The sequence below is a fragment of the Acipenser ruthenus genome, chromosome 7 (assembly GCF_902713425.1).
Source record: "Acipenser ruthenus chromosome 7, fAciRut3.2 maternal haplotype, whole genome shotgun sequence".
NCBI classification, from domain to species: domain Eukaryota; kingdom Metazoa; phylum Chordata; class Actinopteri; order Acipenseriformes; family Acipenseridae; genus Acipenser; species Acipenser ruthenus.
The window spans coordinates 8,415,672-8,429,809 of record NC_081195.1 but is presented as its reverse complement, the minus strand read 5'-3'; the positions used below and the strand labels follow the sequence as shown (position 1 = coordinate 8,429,809).

At 44.6% G+C, this 14,138-nt stretch overlaps 1 protein-coding gene across 5 annotated transcripts in view; it reads right to left on the bottom strand.

Annotated features, from left to right (window-relative positions):
* Positions 1-385: 385 nt before the first annotated feature.
* The window catches only part of LOC117415006 (PH and SEC7 domain-containing protein 1-like), a 30,996-nt gene continuing 17,243 nt past the window's right edge, over positions 386-14,138 (bottom strand). For 4 of the 5 annotated variants that reach the window (XM_059026262.1, XM_059026264.1, XM_059026265.1 and 1 more), the window contains 7 exons: positions 11,947-11,990; positions 6,733-6,923; positions 3,286-3,356; positions 2,534-2,691; positions 2,286-2,430; positions 1,848-1,991; positions 386-1,421 (listed from right to left, as the gene is read on the bottom strand). In XM_059026262.1, coding sequence (XP_058882245.1) covers positions 1,185-1,421; positions 1,848-1,991; positions 2,286-2,430; positions 2,534-2,691; positions 3,286-3,356; positions 6,733-6,923; positions 11,947-11,990 — 990 coding nt within the window. In that variant the 3' untranslated portion in view covers positions 386-1,184. The remainder of the gene's footprint in view (positions 1,422-1,847; positions 1,992-2,285; positions 2,431-2,533; positions 2,692-3,285; positions 3,357-6,732; positions 6,924-11,946; positions 11,991-14,138) is intronic. The other variant, XM_059026263.1, reaches the window with a different exon arrangement.

Below are 14,138 nucleotides of genomic sequence, written 5' to 3'. Positions count from 1 at the left end.
CCCGCGCGTTGCTAAGCAGATGCAGAGCTTGATCTAGAGAAAGCGATTCTTGTTTAATTTAGGTTTAAGCATACCTTATTTTCCATAGTCATCCTTGTTATTTAGTACTCTATGAAGGTGCACAGAGTGCTGTGGTCTCTTTCACTCGTGAGGATCGCCGTAAACAACACACTGGACCCATTCGGGGGCTCCTCCAGGTTATTCAGCCTCATCCTCACTGGTGGAGTAACTGCAGGACTCTCTGAACCCCCATGCTGTCTCCTCTGTATATAACTGCAGGACTCTGTCAATGTCAATGCTGTCTCCTGCATATAATATAAAAGATGCACATTTCATTTCTAAGAAGCTGCTAATTGTTTTGATCTCAGTATTACACTGCACAGTATGCTCCAAACATTTTAATAAAATAGTAAATCAATTTGGATAAATATACTGTATTTGGGAGGGGTTTTTATGTTGCAAAATATCTACATTTTTAAACCCTATCTATAAAAGATGATGTTTAAGAGGAAGTTTCCAAGGCTGCGAAATCTGGCTGCATGATTCTCCTGCTGTAGCCAGTCAATCTGAGGAGCTGGATTGAAATCAGGCGAACCAAGCGCTGTAGCATTCATGGGAAATGGGAATGTTGATCGCGAAAGCAATTCCGATGGTAGCGATCGCTTCCTAGAAGAAGTCTTTCTCGGTCAGTGTCAATCTGACAGCAGCTTTAAATGGCTTGATAAAGTCTTTTAAAAAACACAAATCGGGCTTCACGAAAAGAGCAAGCAGCATCATTCACTGAAACACAGAGCTTAGCTTACAACTTCTTCCATGAAAATTTTGCTTGGAAATATTTTGGATTTTCATAAAGAAAAAAAAAGGTCATTCAGACATGAGCCTCCAAGCGTTTCAGGGATAATTCCGTAAAAGCGAACCTCCTGAATGAAACAGTAACGTGCGAGCGATGAGACTGAAGTATGGTAGCTTCACATTCCTACTGCAGGTTCAAACCAGTTACACACAGACAGACAGACAGACAGACAGCTCACTGATTCAGTTCACTTCTGGTTAGCGCATCAGTCAGCCTGCCAATCAGGTGACCTCCATGGCTCCCACTGGCCGATGAAAGGGAGAAGCAGTGAGGACTGTGCATAGCCCCTCCCCTCCCGTGTGCAAGAGCGCCCTCCTGTGGCCCTCTCCCCTCAGTGCTTCACTGCCTGCCTATAGCTGTGTCGCTGGCCCTCGCTGCGCTTGCCCTGGCCCGCGGCCCCTCCCTGGCTGGGGTCATGGGGAAGGGTGGGACTGGAGTGAGCTCTCTGGAGCCCATTGTCCTCGGCCTCGGGTCCCTCGAACAGCCGTGACTCGAATCGCGCCAGATCCTCCTCCCCACAGCGCAGCTTCGCTCGCAGCAGCATCGCGTACGTACCGTAACGAGTTTTCTGTAGAGAGAGGGACAGAGGAGTGAGGGAGGGTAAGAGGGAGACGGTGGGGTGATAAGACAGCTTTAGTCACATATATAGTATATATAACAATAACCACCCCCTCACATCTCTCTCCCCTTCAAACTGTTCTCCTCCCTTCCCCTCTCCACTCCCCTCCCCTCCCATCCTCTCTCCCCTCCCCAATCTCCTCGTTCCTCCTCTCTGCCCATCCTTCTCTCCTCCCCTCGCCTCCTCTCCCTTCTTCTCTCCCCTCCCCTCCCCTCCCCTCTCCCCTCCCACTCTCTCCTCAGCTCCCTTCCCCTCCCCTCTCCCCTCCACTCTCCCCCTCTCTCCTCATCTCCTCTCCCCTCTCCCCTCTCCCCCTCTCTCCTCATCTCCTCTCCCCTCTCCCCTCTCCCCTCCACTCTCCCCCTCTCCCTTCACCTCGAACTCCAGATACTCGTTCCTCTGCCTGTACTCCTCCAACTCTCTCCCCTTCACCTTGCGTTCGGGGGGGTAGGAGCACAGCTCTGCCAGCTCCGCCGAGGTGGAGCGGAACCGAGCCTCGTGGGACTGGACCTGCTCCTCCTGAGGATCCAATCAGAACCAGGGTCAGAACCCGAACCAGAACCAACCGAGTAGGGGTAGGGTGCAGAGTGCAGGGTGTCGGGAACAGGGTGCAGGGTATAGGGAGAAGGGAACATGTGATAGTTTGGTGCTGGTGGTGGTGAGCAGGGTGCAGGGTGTGGGGTGTAGGGTTAGGGTTAGGGTGCAGGGAGCAGGGTACATGTGATAGTTTGGTACTGGTGGTGGGGAGCAGGGTGTAGGTTGCAGGGAACAGGATGCAGACTGTAGGGTGTAGGGAGCAAGGGTGTAGGGTACCTGTGACAGTTTGGTGCTGGTGGCGGGGAGCAGGGGGCGGCTGAATTTCTTCTGGGAGCCGATGGCCGCTGAGAAAGGCGAAGATGAGAAGATGGCTGCCACAGTGTTGATTCTCGTGATCCACGACTGCATCTGATCAGCATCTCTGAGGGAGCAAGAGCAGCAAGCGCGGGGTTAATCCTTCAGCTGTGCCATACCCTCCACTACACCCTGTCCTCACTCCTCTCTCTCCCTCTCCTCTCACTCACTGTGCCTGGAACAGGAAGACCCTCCAGTCCGCGGTGCGCAGGTAGAACACGTGGGGTCTCTTGCTGTAGTCGGCAGCTTTCATGGCGAGGGAGTGGTGGATGGAGACAGCGTTCTTCAGATCCTCATCTGAGAGCTGCTTGTCAGGCCTGTATTCCCCCTGAGAGAGAGAGACAGAGAGAGAAAGTTATTTCAGGGGTATTAGCAGACCTGAAACAAGGCCCAGCAAAAACAACTCTCCACTCTTCCAATGCATATCTTTGTGGCCCCTCTGCTGTGCTCCCATTCAAGAGTGCAACTTAACCAACCCTCAGTGTGAAAACACACTGCGCAAAACACTGGCATGTGCAAAATCTCACACTTCTCTGATAGCAGCTAATTGGTCTCTTTCCTGTCGATTGGCAGACAGTTATACAGACAGACAGACAGACAGACATGCAGATAGACAGACAGACAGACAGACAGACAGACAGACAGACAGACAGGCAGGCAGGCAGGCAGGCAGGCAGACAGACAGGCAGGCAGGCAGGCAGGCAGAGTTATATAGACAGACAGACATGCAGACAGACAGGCAGGCAGGCAGACAGTTATACAGACAGACAGTTATACAGACATATAGACTGACAGACAGACAGACATACAGTTATACAGACAGATAGATTGACAGACAGACAGACAGGCAGGCAGGCAGGCAGACAGACAGACAGTTATACAGACAGATAGATTGACAGACAGACAGACAGACACTCTGTACCTTCTGCAGGTAGAGGATGAGTCCCTTCAGAACAGCATAGAAGCTCTTCCAGCCTCTCTTCCCTCGTGGGGCTGGGGGCACAGACACAGGGTCAGAGGTCAGGGTTAGAAATCACATACAAGAAACCCACCAGTTGCTGCTTAGATTACCCAGACTTCCAGTACATCTTAGTATCTTTTGTACAGATATAAGAGCATGCAATCCAATTCTAAAGCTGAAAAAACAGCAACTCTTTCTCATGTTTACCAGCAGTACAGTCTCAGTTTTTGTGATTCCTAACAAGCCAATACATTGTGTATAGGTGTAACGAACTGGCACCTCTTCCCATTGAATTGAATGGAAAGGCAAGGACTGGACACAAACCGCTAACCATGCGGTTCAAAGAGGAACGTCTTATCATTCAATTATAGAGAAGCTCTGTAATCAGTATTTCTGTTATTATAACGATAGGTTACGGATGTAACCGCAGTTCCCTGAAAGAGAAGATGACCGCCAACAATACTTTTGGGATATCCTCAGTCAAGGCCCTGGGGCACCGAGGGTGTCGAAGCACTGAGGCTCCGGGGTACTGGGGGGCGAGGGTGCTGAAAAACACAAAGGACACCGCTGTAGGGATCTGTGAGGCGTCGCAGGCATCAAGCACCGAGGCAACGAGTCCTCGAGGTGCAGAGAGTATCAAAGTACTGAGGTAACGAGGCTCTGGAGCAGAGTGGCACCGAAGGCACTGATGCACAGGGTTGGAAAGGCCTCGAGGTGTCGAAGCGCCAAGGCGTGTAGCTCTCTAGGCACCGAGGATGTCGAAATACCAAGGCACCCAGGCTATGGAGCACCGAGGCACGAAGCCACTGATGTCGGGAAACGCTTGAACACCAAGGGCGCCGAAGAGCCGAGGCTCTGAGGCTCTGAGGCTCTGAGGACCTGAGGACCTGAGGGTACCGCAGGTGTCGAGGCCTAGACACTGGGCGCTGAAGCACCGAGCAACAAGTACGAGGGCAAAGCACCAAGGTACTGGGCTGCGGGTCTGTGTCTGGGCTGCTTGCAGTCACACAACCAGGAACAGCGTGTAGCTTGCAACGGTGTGGAGCGTAGCCTACAGACAGTTGCAGTGCAGTCACACAACCAGTGCAGTGTGAAGCTTGCAGTGGAGTGGAGCACCTAAGATGGCGTCTGGACCACGTAGCTTGCAGCTGGGTGGCACAGCCTACAGACCTGGAGAAGGAAGAAAAAAGAGACAGAAGAAAAAACACTTTTTCTTTTTTTATACCTACTCACCACTTTATGGGTGAGTGGATTAATGTGCTTGTCTGCTCAACAATAGGACCAAATATCGGGCCTAATGGAGGAAGCACAAGGTTTTTATTATTATTTATAATAAGGCAGTAAACTGGAGTGTGAGGATTTTTTACATTTTTTTTACTGTAAGCAGTAACCAGAAAACAGTAGTAATGAACAACCTGTAGGGGCACTAGGCCACGCACAGCGAGTGGGCGTGCCGAGGTCGCCCAGAGCTGGACCCGCTGGAGGGTTGTGTTCCTTCATTTTTTTAGCTGCAAAAAGCAGAGGAAAAATACAGAAAAAACACACGCAGCAAGCTGCAGGGTCAGAAAAGCAGACTACGATCGCTACGCGATGTAGGCTGTTGAAGATATATATATATATATATATATTTCTTTTTTAAACGAAATGCAATTGCGTAGCGTTAGCTCAGCCTTCAGCTGCCGAGTTTCTGATTCCAGGGAAGTGGCGAGGGAAGGGAACTACAGAGCTCTTAAAGAGAGTCAATCACACAACCGGAAGAGATTAGTTTTTATACTCACCCTACCTACCTGTTCGTGAAAGGCAAAAAAGAGACTGAAGTCGCCATGCAGTGACTATTTATTACCTCAGGAGGCGGGACCGAGGACGTCACTCCACGGAGGGGCCTATCGGCAGCTTTGATATAAAATGCTCAGCAAATACCTGACAAGCAGGCATATCCCAAAAGTATTGTTGGCAGTCATCTTCGAATTAAAAGAGAACAGAAATCTTTTTCGCACAGCTTGAGCAGGCAGAATCTCTCAGCCCAAATTGCACAAGATAACATCTCTCGCTTATAAAACAACGACCCCAGCAGTAACGTCCTGCTTCTGGAAAGGTTTTCTGAAGTAGTAAAAATGTCCACTAGGGGGTGTGCTGCTGTTGAGTGTGAGTTAGTAAATGTAAAAATCTTTGTGCACAGTCACTCCGCTGTGAATGAGTAATTGTGACCTGAGCAGTAACAGCAACCAACAGAGAATTAATACAGAACACAAAATATGAAAAATTATTCTGAGGAGAGGATTGTGATACTAAACAGTGATAATAACAGGAATGGCAATAATATGAGCAGTAACAACATTACTCAACAGCATAGTCCTCATCACAATACTCCTCACTATACTCCTCACTACACCCCATAGGCGCCAGAGACAGGTGGGCCTTTATATATATATATATATATATTTATATATTAATGCCTTGAATCTCATCGCTCTTCCAAAACACAGTGACACAGATAAGTCAAATAAATCCACAAATTAAGACGACACCGGAACTGTGTTGATAAACAATAATCCTAATGTTTAGCTGTACAGAGGAACATTGAAACTTTTAACAAATAACTGTAGAACAACAACAATAGCTACATAGGTTATAAAGCTAAACAAATATGTTGCAGACAGCTGTTTAATATTCTTTATCAATATAAATGCTGTACATGGTCATTTTCTTTTTTTGTTTGTTTTACAAAACAAACATTTAATTTATTTTGAAGTAAATTAAACGATGTTTGTGGGATACCACTCACTACACGACATTCAGATAACAAGCTTGTTATTAGTAGTCATGTAGTAGTGTAGTAGTGTAGTAGTATTGTTGTTGCAAACTTTAAATAACCAGTAGACTATATATATTTAACCTGCTTCAATATTTGTCATAGTTGTTAAATTGGATTCATTTCTTCATAGAAATACTTCCCCCCCGACCTTGCCCACCCACTTTTAAAAAGGCTCTGGCGCCGTTGCTACACTCATCTCACAATACTCCTCACAATACTCATCCACACAATACTCCTCACTATACTCATCCACACAATACTTCATCCAGAATGTATTTTGTAGAAATTGATACTTATTGAAACACTCATGTACTTGACAGTTAAGCACTCCCACAATACTCCTCACTATACTCATCATCACAAGACTCTTATTACTAATACTACTAATAATACTACTACTACTAATAATAGTAACAATAATAATAATAATAATAATAATAATAATAATAATAATAATAATAATAATAAGACTAGTAGTAATAACAGTAATGATAACAGTAATAATAACAGTAATGATAACAGTAATGATACCAGTAATAATAACAGTAATGATAACAGTAGTAATATTTGTAATCCAGCAGCGTGTCTCTTACTCCTCTTGCCGTCGGGGTCAGCGTGCACTTTGCGCACCAGGAAGCCCTGCTTGTAGGTCAGCGTGCTGGCCGGCTGGGACGCGCTCAGGAAGGGGTTTCCGCAGCTGTTGATTCGCTTCATGGTGCGAGAGGTGGAGTTACTGTGACTGTCAGCCAGCTCTGAGAACGACTTGCGGAGCTCCTCCTCGTCACTGAGAGACATGAGAGAAAGATGAGAGAGGAGAGAGGGAGAGAGAGAGAGAGACGTGAGAGAGACAGGAGAGATTGAAGAGTGAGATGGCAGTGTAGATGCATCTACTCTTACTTATTTTTTAGACATTATATATATATATATATATATATATATATATATATATATATATATATATATATATATCTTAATATATAAAGAAGGAAGTTTGTGTGTCTGTCTGTTCCTTTATGCATTCGGACCCCGCAGGAGCCAGTGCAACCACACTTTGCATGGCCTCCTCTTTCATCCAGGGGAAGGTCGAGGGCTATTTCTGGATCCAAAATTTTGAACCCCGGGGTACTTTATTTAGTAACCCCATTGCTAGATCACTATAGTAGCCATGTATCTCAAATTAAGGAAACCCACAAAACCAAAAAATAAATAAAAAGAACAAAAATAAAAAAATTAAATTAAAAATGGCAAAAACCAAAAAAAAGGTAAAGGGGTGCGAGCGCATTGTGCAACACCCAAGATCGGAAACTTATAGAAAATCATAAAGCTACCGTTCCCCAGTTTGTCATGGATGAAATATTGAAATATTGAATTTCCCCGGGCAACGGAGGGTACTTCAGCTAGTATATATATATATATATAGAGAGAGAGAGAGAGAGAGAGAGAGAGAGCATCAAAAGAAACGTATCACTATTATAACACATTTATTTTTGAAAAAAATAAGGTATATAAATGATGGACATTGACAAAATGTTTTTGGTTTCTTTTTAATCACTCAATCATTCATCCTTGACCGTGACACACTTGAGTGACTATGACTGAAGCATATGCACTTAATCACCTAATTAGTGAGACAGTTGATATGGAGTGATTTCAGCTGTTGAATTGCAGGCTTGAATAAAAGCAACAGAGAAAATCACAGAAAAAGTCCAATATGCCACGTTTGTCAAGAGAGCAGATCCTTCGTGCAATTGGCATGTTGGAGGCTGGATTAGGGCAGTGTACTGTGGCTTGCCATCTTGGTTGCTCACAGCCAGTGATTTCAAACCTGGCGAGACGGTATAACCAGACGCACTCTGTCAATGACAGGCCACGAATTGGGAGACCAAGAGTCACAACACCTGCCCAAGGTCGACAGATCATTTTGCAGCATCTTCGTGATGTCAATTGTTAATCAGCACAATAAAAAGTCACTGCACCTGCTCTAAAACAGAGTTTGTCACTTTTCAATCACATCTAATGAATTTTATCCAAATATAAGTGATTGATAAGTTTCTTTTGATGCTCAAATATAAGTGATAAGTATATACAGTATGTATATATATATATATATATATATATATATATATATATATATTTTTTTTATATATATATACACAGTGGTTTGCTGAAGTATTCACCCCCTACCTATAATGTCACATTTTGTTGAATTACAAATAATGTATGCACAGTTTTTCAAACAAACTTCCACTTCTTAATGATGGACTTCACTGTGCTGAGAGGGATAATCAGCGCCTTTGAAATGTTCTTGTACCCTTCTCCTGCTCTGTGCCTCTCTACCACTTTATCCCTAGCTCCTTGGTCTTCATGGTTGCTTTGTTGGATCACTATGTGAGTTGCAGTTTGAAAGTCTTTATATACCTGAGGGAAATTATCTACAAGTTAAACCACTTTGAGTACACACAGGCTGAAACCATTTCACTAATTTTGTGACCTTTCAAACAAATAATTTGCACCTGAGCTGATTTAGGGTTGCAGTAGCAAAGGGTTCGAATACTTATGCAACTGAGATTAATCTGTTTTTCTCTGTAAATCTTACTTATTTGTATTCTATATACATTTTTTAACTTTATCAATGTGGAGTAGTTTGTGTAGATTCTACATGTAAAGTCTAATTTGAAAGCGTCGTGGAGTATGCTCAGGTGCCAACAAAATGTGAAAGCTTTACAGAGGGTGAATACTTCTGCAAACCACTGTGTGTGTGTGTGTGTGTGTATATATATATATATAATGTCAAATTTTTCTGTGCATGTGCTGCTTGTATGAGTCATCATGCTGATAAAGACCATTTGAATCTGAATTTGAGAGAAAAATGACAGTGTTACAATACTCATCTCTATACTCAACATACTCAAGAATGCAGAACAAATATCAGAAATATCACAAATTTGTTCTGACAATACTCCTCCCTATAATCATTACTGTACTCACATCACAATACTCCTCACAATACTCCGAAGACACGCTGTGCACATAGCGGTCTGTTTTAATGATCCCCACAGTTTCGTCTGGGATTCAAATGAATGGATTATTAATGGGAGACTAGGCTTTGATTTCTCTGTTTCCGGAGTGTATGAGTCTGCAGAGAGTATCCCAGCGCAGCGAGGGAGCTGCTGTGCCTGCAATCAGCAGCTTTTTAATTAACCAGCCACTGGCTCATTAGCCGGCTCCTTAATTAGAGAGGACTCATGCTTCTCACATCCCTCCCCTCCCCACGCACCACTCCACAGTGTGAAGGACCACACAGACCCTTAACATTTATTTATAGCAGATCCTGATACTGATGCAGCACAGCCATCTGAAATGTCTTTATAATATATAGTAAACCCTGATATTGATGCGATACAACCATCTGAAATGTCTTTGTAATATACAGACCCTGATACTAATGTGGCACAGCCATCTGAAATGTCTTTATAATATATAGTAGACCATGATATTGATGTGATATAGCTATCTGAAATGTCATTATATCACACAGTTTGTATCAGCTGTCTTGTATCACATGAAAATGATGCCTCATTCACTGAGCTATACTGTTTAACCATTGTTATTTAACTATATAAAATGAAAAATCTAGTCCAGGGGGCTGAGTGAGATACAAGCTGATTCCCACCCACTCAAGGTCAGAGCTGCCAGTAAGCACACTCGTGGGTAGCTGCTCTGACGTCTCGTAGAGCGGATTTCAGCTTGAACTAGCTTGCAGCACCATTGACAGACCACAGCAGTCCCAGCACTGCATGGGGAACAGGTATTGATCATGTCCCTATTGATCTGACTGTGTATGACAGTCAGTGCGTCAGTGTGACAATGTCGATGTCTCGTATGTGTGAGTCATTGCCCAGTCTAAAAGCAAAGCAAAGTAATAAAGCACAGTGAAAGCATGCAAAAGCATAGGTAAGCATTGTGAAGCACAGAAGGGTATGGTAAAACACATTTAAAAAAAAATGGCAAACCTGGGTAAACTATAAATAAACAACATAGAATAACCATGGAAAAGGAAAGTGTGTGAGAATGTGTGAGAGTGTGTGTGTGAGTGTGTGTGTGAGAGTGTGAGAGAGTGTGTGTGTGTGTGTGAGAGTGTGTGTGTGAGTGTGTGTGTGAGAGAGTGTGTGTGTGTGTGAGAGTGTGTGTGAGAGTATGTGTGTGAGAATGTGTGAGAGTGTGTGTGTGAGTGTGTGTGTGAGTGTGAGAGAGTGTGTGTGAGAGTGTGTGTGAGAGTATGTATGTGAGAGTGTGAGAGAGTGTGTAAGAGAGTGTGTGTGAGTGTGTGAGAGTATGTGTGTGAGTGTGAGAGAGTGTGTGTGAGAGTGTGTGTGAGAGTGTGAGAGAGTGTGTGTGTGAGAGTGTGAGAGAGTGTGTGTGAGTGTGTGTGAGAGTGTGAGAGAGTGTGTGTGTGTGAGAGTGTGTGAGAGCGTGTGAGAGTGTGTGTGAGAGTGTGAGAGAGTGTGTGTGAGAGTGTGAGAGAGTGTGTGTGAGAGTGTTTGTGTGAGAGTGTGTGTGTGTGAGTGTGTGAGAGTGTGTGTGAGAGTGTGAGTGTGAGTGTGTGTGAGAGTGTGTGTGAGAGTGTGAGAGAGTGTGTGAGTGTGAGAGAGAGTGTGTGTGAGAGTGTGTGTGAGAGTGTGAGAGAGTGTATGTGTTAGAGTGTGTGTGAGTGTGTGTGTGACTGAGTGTGAGAGTGTGTGAGTGTGTGAGAGCGTGTGAGTGTGTTTGTGTGAGAGTGTGTGAGAGTGTGAGAGTGTGTGTGAGAGTGTGTGTGAGTGCCTGAGTGTGAGTGTGAGAGTGTGTGAGAGCGTGTGAGTGTGTTTGTGTGAGAGTGTGTGTGAGTGTGTGAGAGTGTGTGTTTCTATTCTTGTCTCTATTCTGTGATGTTCTGAGCCGCTAATTAAAATTCTGGCTTCCCGTATCTCGTTGCCATGGAAATGGCTCTTTGTGTATTCTCTGTAATTATGTGGCTGAGAACTGGAACCACAACAAAGACTCGAATACAAAGACACACACGCACACACACACTCACACATAAAAACATGCACACTCACACACACACACACACACACAGAAACAAACAAAAAGACACAGACACAGACACTATACACATGCACATAGTTAATTATAGTGACATGATATCAGTACCAACAGACAGTGTGCTACCCTATCAGGGCTACTGCTTGTGCTTTGCAATATGTCTGTTCCCAGTCCACTGTGAAGGTGGCATTGCTGGCGATGCTGTGGTCTGCTGTGGTCTGCAGACACCACCAGGATTTCTCAGGGATTTCTAAAATCCTCTAAAATATTGAACATGTTCTATATCACACTTCCCCTCCACACACTCGCAGATACAAACACACACTCTGCAACCTAAACTCAACTAACTTCTCAATACAAGTTATTTTGAAAACCACATTTGTCTTATTATTATTTGTTTATTTAGCAGACGCCTTTATCCAAGGCGACTTACAGAGACTAGGATGTGTGAACTGTGCATCAGCTGCAGAGTCACTTACAATTACGTCTCACCCAAAAGACAGAGCACAAGGAGGTTAAGTGACTTGCTCAGGGTCACACAATGAGTCAGTGGCTGAGGTGGGATTTGAACCGGGGACCTCCTGGTTACAAGCCCTTTTCTTTAACCACTGGACCACACAGCCATCCATCTTCTTAGTGTGTTTTACATGTTATTAAGAAAGAAAGAAAGAAAGAAAGAAAGAAAGAAAGAAAGAAAGAAAGAAAGAAAGAAAGAAAGATCTTACATTGTCCACTGTAGCTTCTCAGACTTGATGGCGCTGTACAGGGCCTGTGAGGGAAGCAGACAGACAGACAGATGGTCAGACAGTGTCTAGATTTTACTGCACATAGTTGAAAGGTCACCTCCACTCATGACCTTCTGGAATGAGGAAATCAATGACCACTATAGGAAAAAAAAGGAGAAAAAAAACACTCAAATGACTCTGAAACTGAGATTTGACGATGTTCTCCATGTAAAACACAAGTGATTATTTTGTGTAAAAGTGTCTGTTAAAAAACCGGCCAAGCTGACATAGAAACACACCTGTGCCGTGCTGTTTTCCCAATAATCCAATGCTAAATGTTGAAAGCTAAAGCCAGATTGCCCTATAGTTTCAAGCACAATGCTACAGGAAATTGCTGCAGCCAAGCAACCAATGATATCGAGCATATTACTGGCAACTATATATACATTGACATAACCATTTTAAAATACACTTAAAGTCTTTGATGAACTATAATAAGTTTGGAATTCTTGAAACAATCCTACAGACTATTTTCTTAAAGAAAAAAAAAATTAATCAAATATATGAATCGCAACTGGTTTAAACAACTGGTTTTCTAGATGTTATGTAAACCTCCAGACAGTCAGACAGCCTCCATACAACATTCCGAGACTGTGATACTCTCGATAACCTGTGCCAAAAAATTACCTTAGCAAGTTTTCTGCTATGGGATAAGCAGTCTACAGTCTGTGTAAAAATGTGACACACATCTACAGGAACTGGACTGCTAAAGCATGGCAGCACTTCTGGTGTGGGACTAATGAGAGAACATCTACGAGAAAATCTGAAATGCAAGTAAACAGCATTGCATGGCAGCAGGGAATTTTGCTGAAAGAACCTGAACACAGAGTTTATCGAAATCCTAGTTTCAAGGTTGATTCTGAACGGTTTTAAAATGTTCTATATAAACTAAAACTGCGCTTCGGGAAGCAGGTGTCATTAATAAAACCAGTGTAATGAGCTGAACTATCAGTCGATTCCCCGTCCCTCCCTAACCCCACAGGAGAGCAAGGCCATGGCAGCCCTCCCTGTGGGCCTCCCAGTCAAGATCAGCAACTCGGCACCACTGGGATTCAAACCAATGAGTTCCTGATTGCATGACTCACCCTGAACACTCCCTTTACTGGGGGAGACCCTGGGGACCCCTGGACCACCCAGCTTAGAGAGCTGGGCCCTGTATCAGTGTCTCTCTCTGGTTAGAGAGCTGGACGTGTTGCCTACCATAACATACCACGCCATACCAATTTAATTTATATAGCGTTCTTCATGTGCAAGCATCCCAGGGTGCTTTACAGCAAGCCAAAGGAGCTCAAACTGCTCGCTAGTGAAAGGCCAAATCAAACTTGTTTTGAGTTTAGATTTAAAAATACTGGCAAACTCAGCATTCCAGATCAAATTTGGAAGTGAAGAAGCTGGGACACTGAAAGCGCTCTGTCCCTGCTGTTCCTTGCTCTGGTAAGCGAGCAGTGCCTCTGGCCTCTGTACCTGTTGTTTCTTGCGCTGGTTGTGCTGGTTCTGGCCATGCTCACGGTGGTGCTCACGTGGCGCAGGGTGGCTTTGCTGCTCTTTGCCCAGCAGGTCCGGGTACATCAGGGGCTTGAGGGAGCGTGTGCGGGGGGCACGTGGGTAGCGGAAGGGGTCCATCACACGGAAGTCTCGCCCGTACCGCACCGAGCAAAGCGAGCGAGAGCGCAGACGCCCCGCAGAGTGGAGGCTGTTCACACCGATCATCCCTGCGGAGACCGGAGCTGGTGCAGTCTCTTCTTCAGAGCACAGGCAGAGAAGGGGGAAGGTTCTTAGCTGAGTTACCACTTCTGGAGCTCCAGAGACAAAATGCTGGTAAAGTTCTGAGATTATCTGATGGGCTGAGCTAGTAGTCACTTTTTTTAGCTTGCAGATTATGTATTGCCATTCTTGGGAGGTTGTCTGTTGAGCCCAGATAGAAGAGTCACTTGTAAAGCACTTGTTCGCAGGTAGAACAGGATTCTTAGCTGAGACAGTGTTGTCTATTATTTGACTCAGGTAGAGTACTAATATGGTTCAGATAGTCTCTGATGAACTGAGCTAGTTTAGGTTGTTCTTCAGCTCACACGCAGAGTACTGCTAAGGTGTCTAAGAGAATCTCTGCTGAGATATTGCAGCTTTAGCCCACA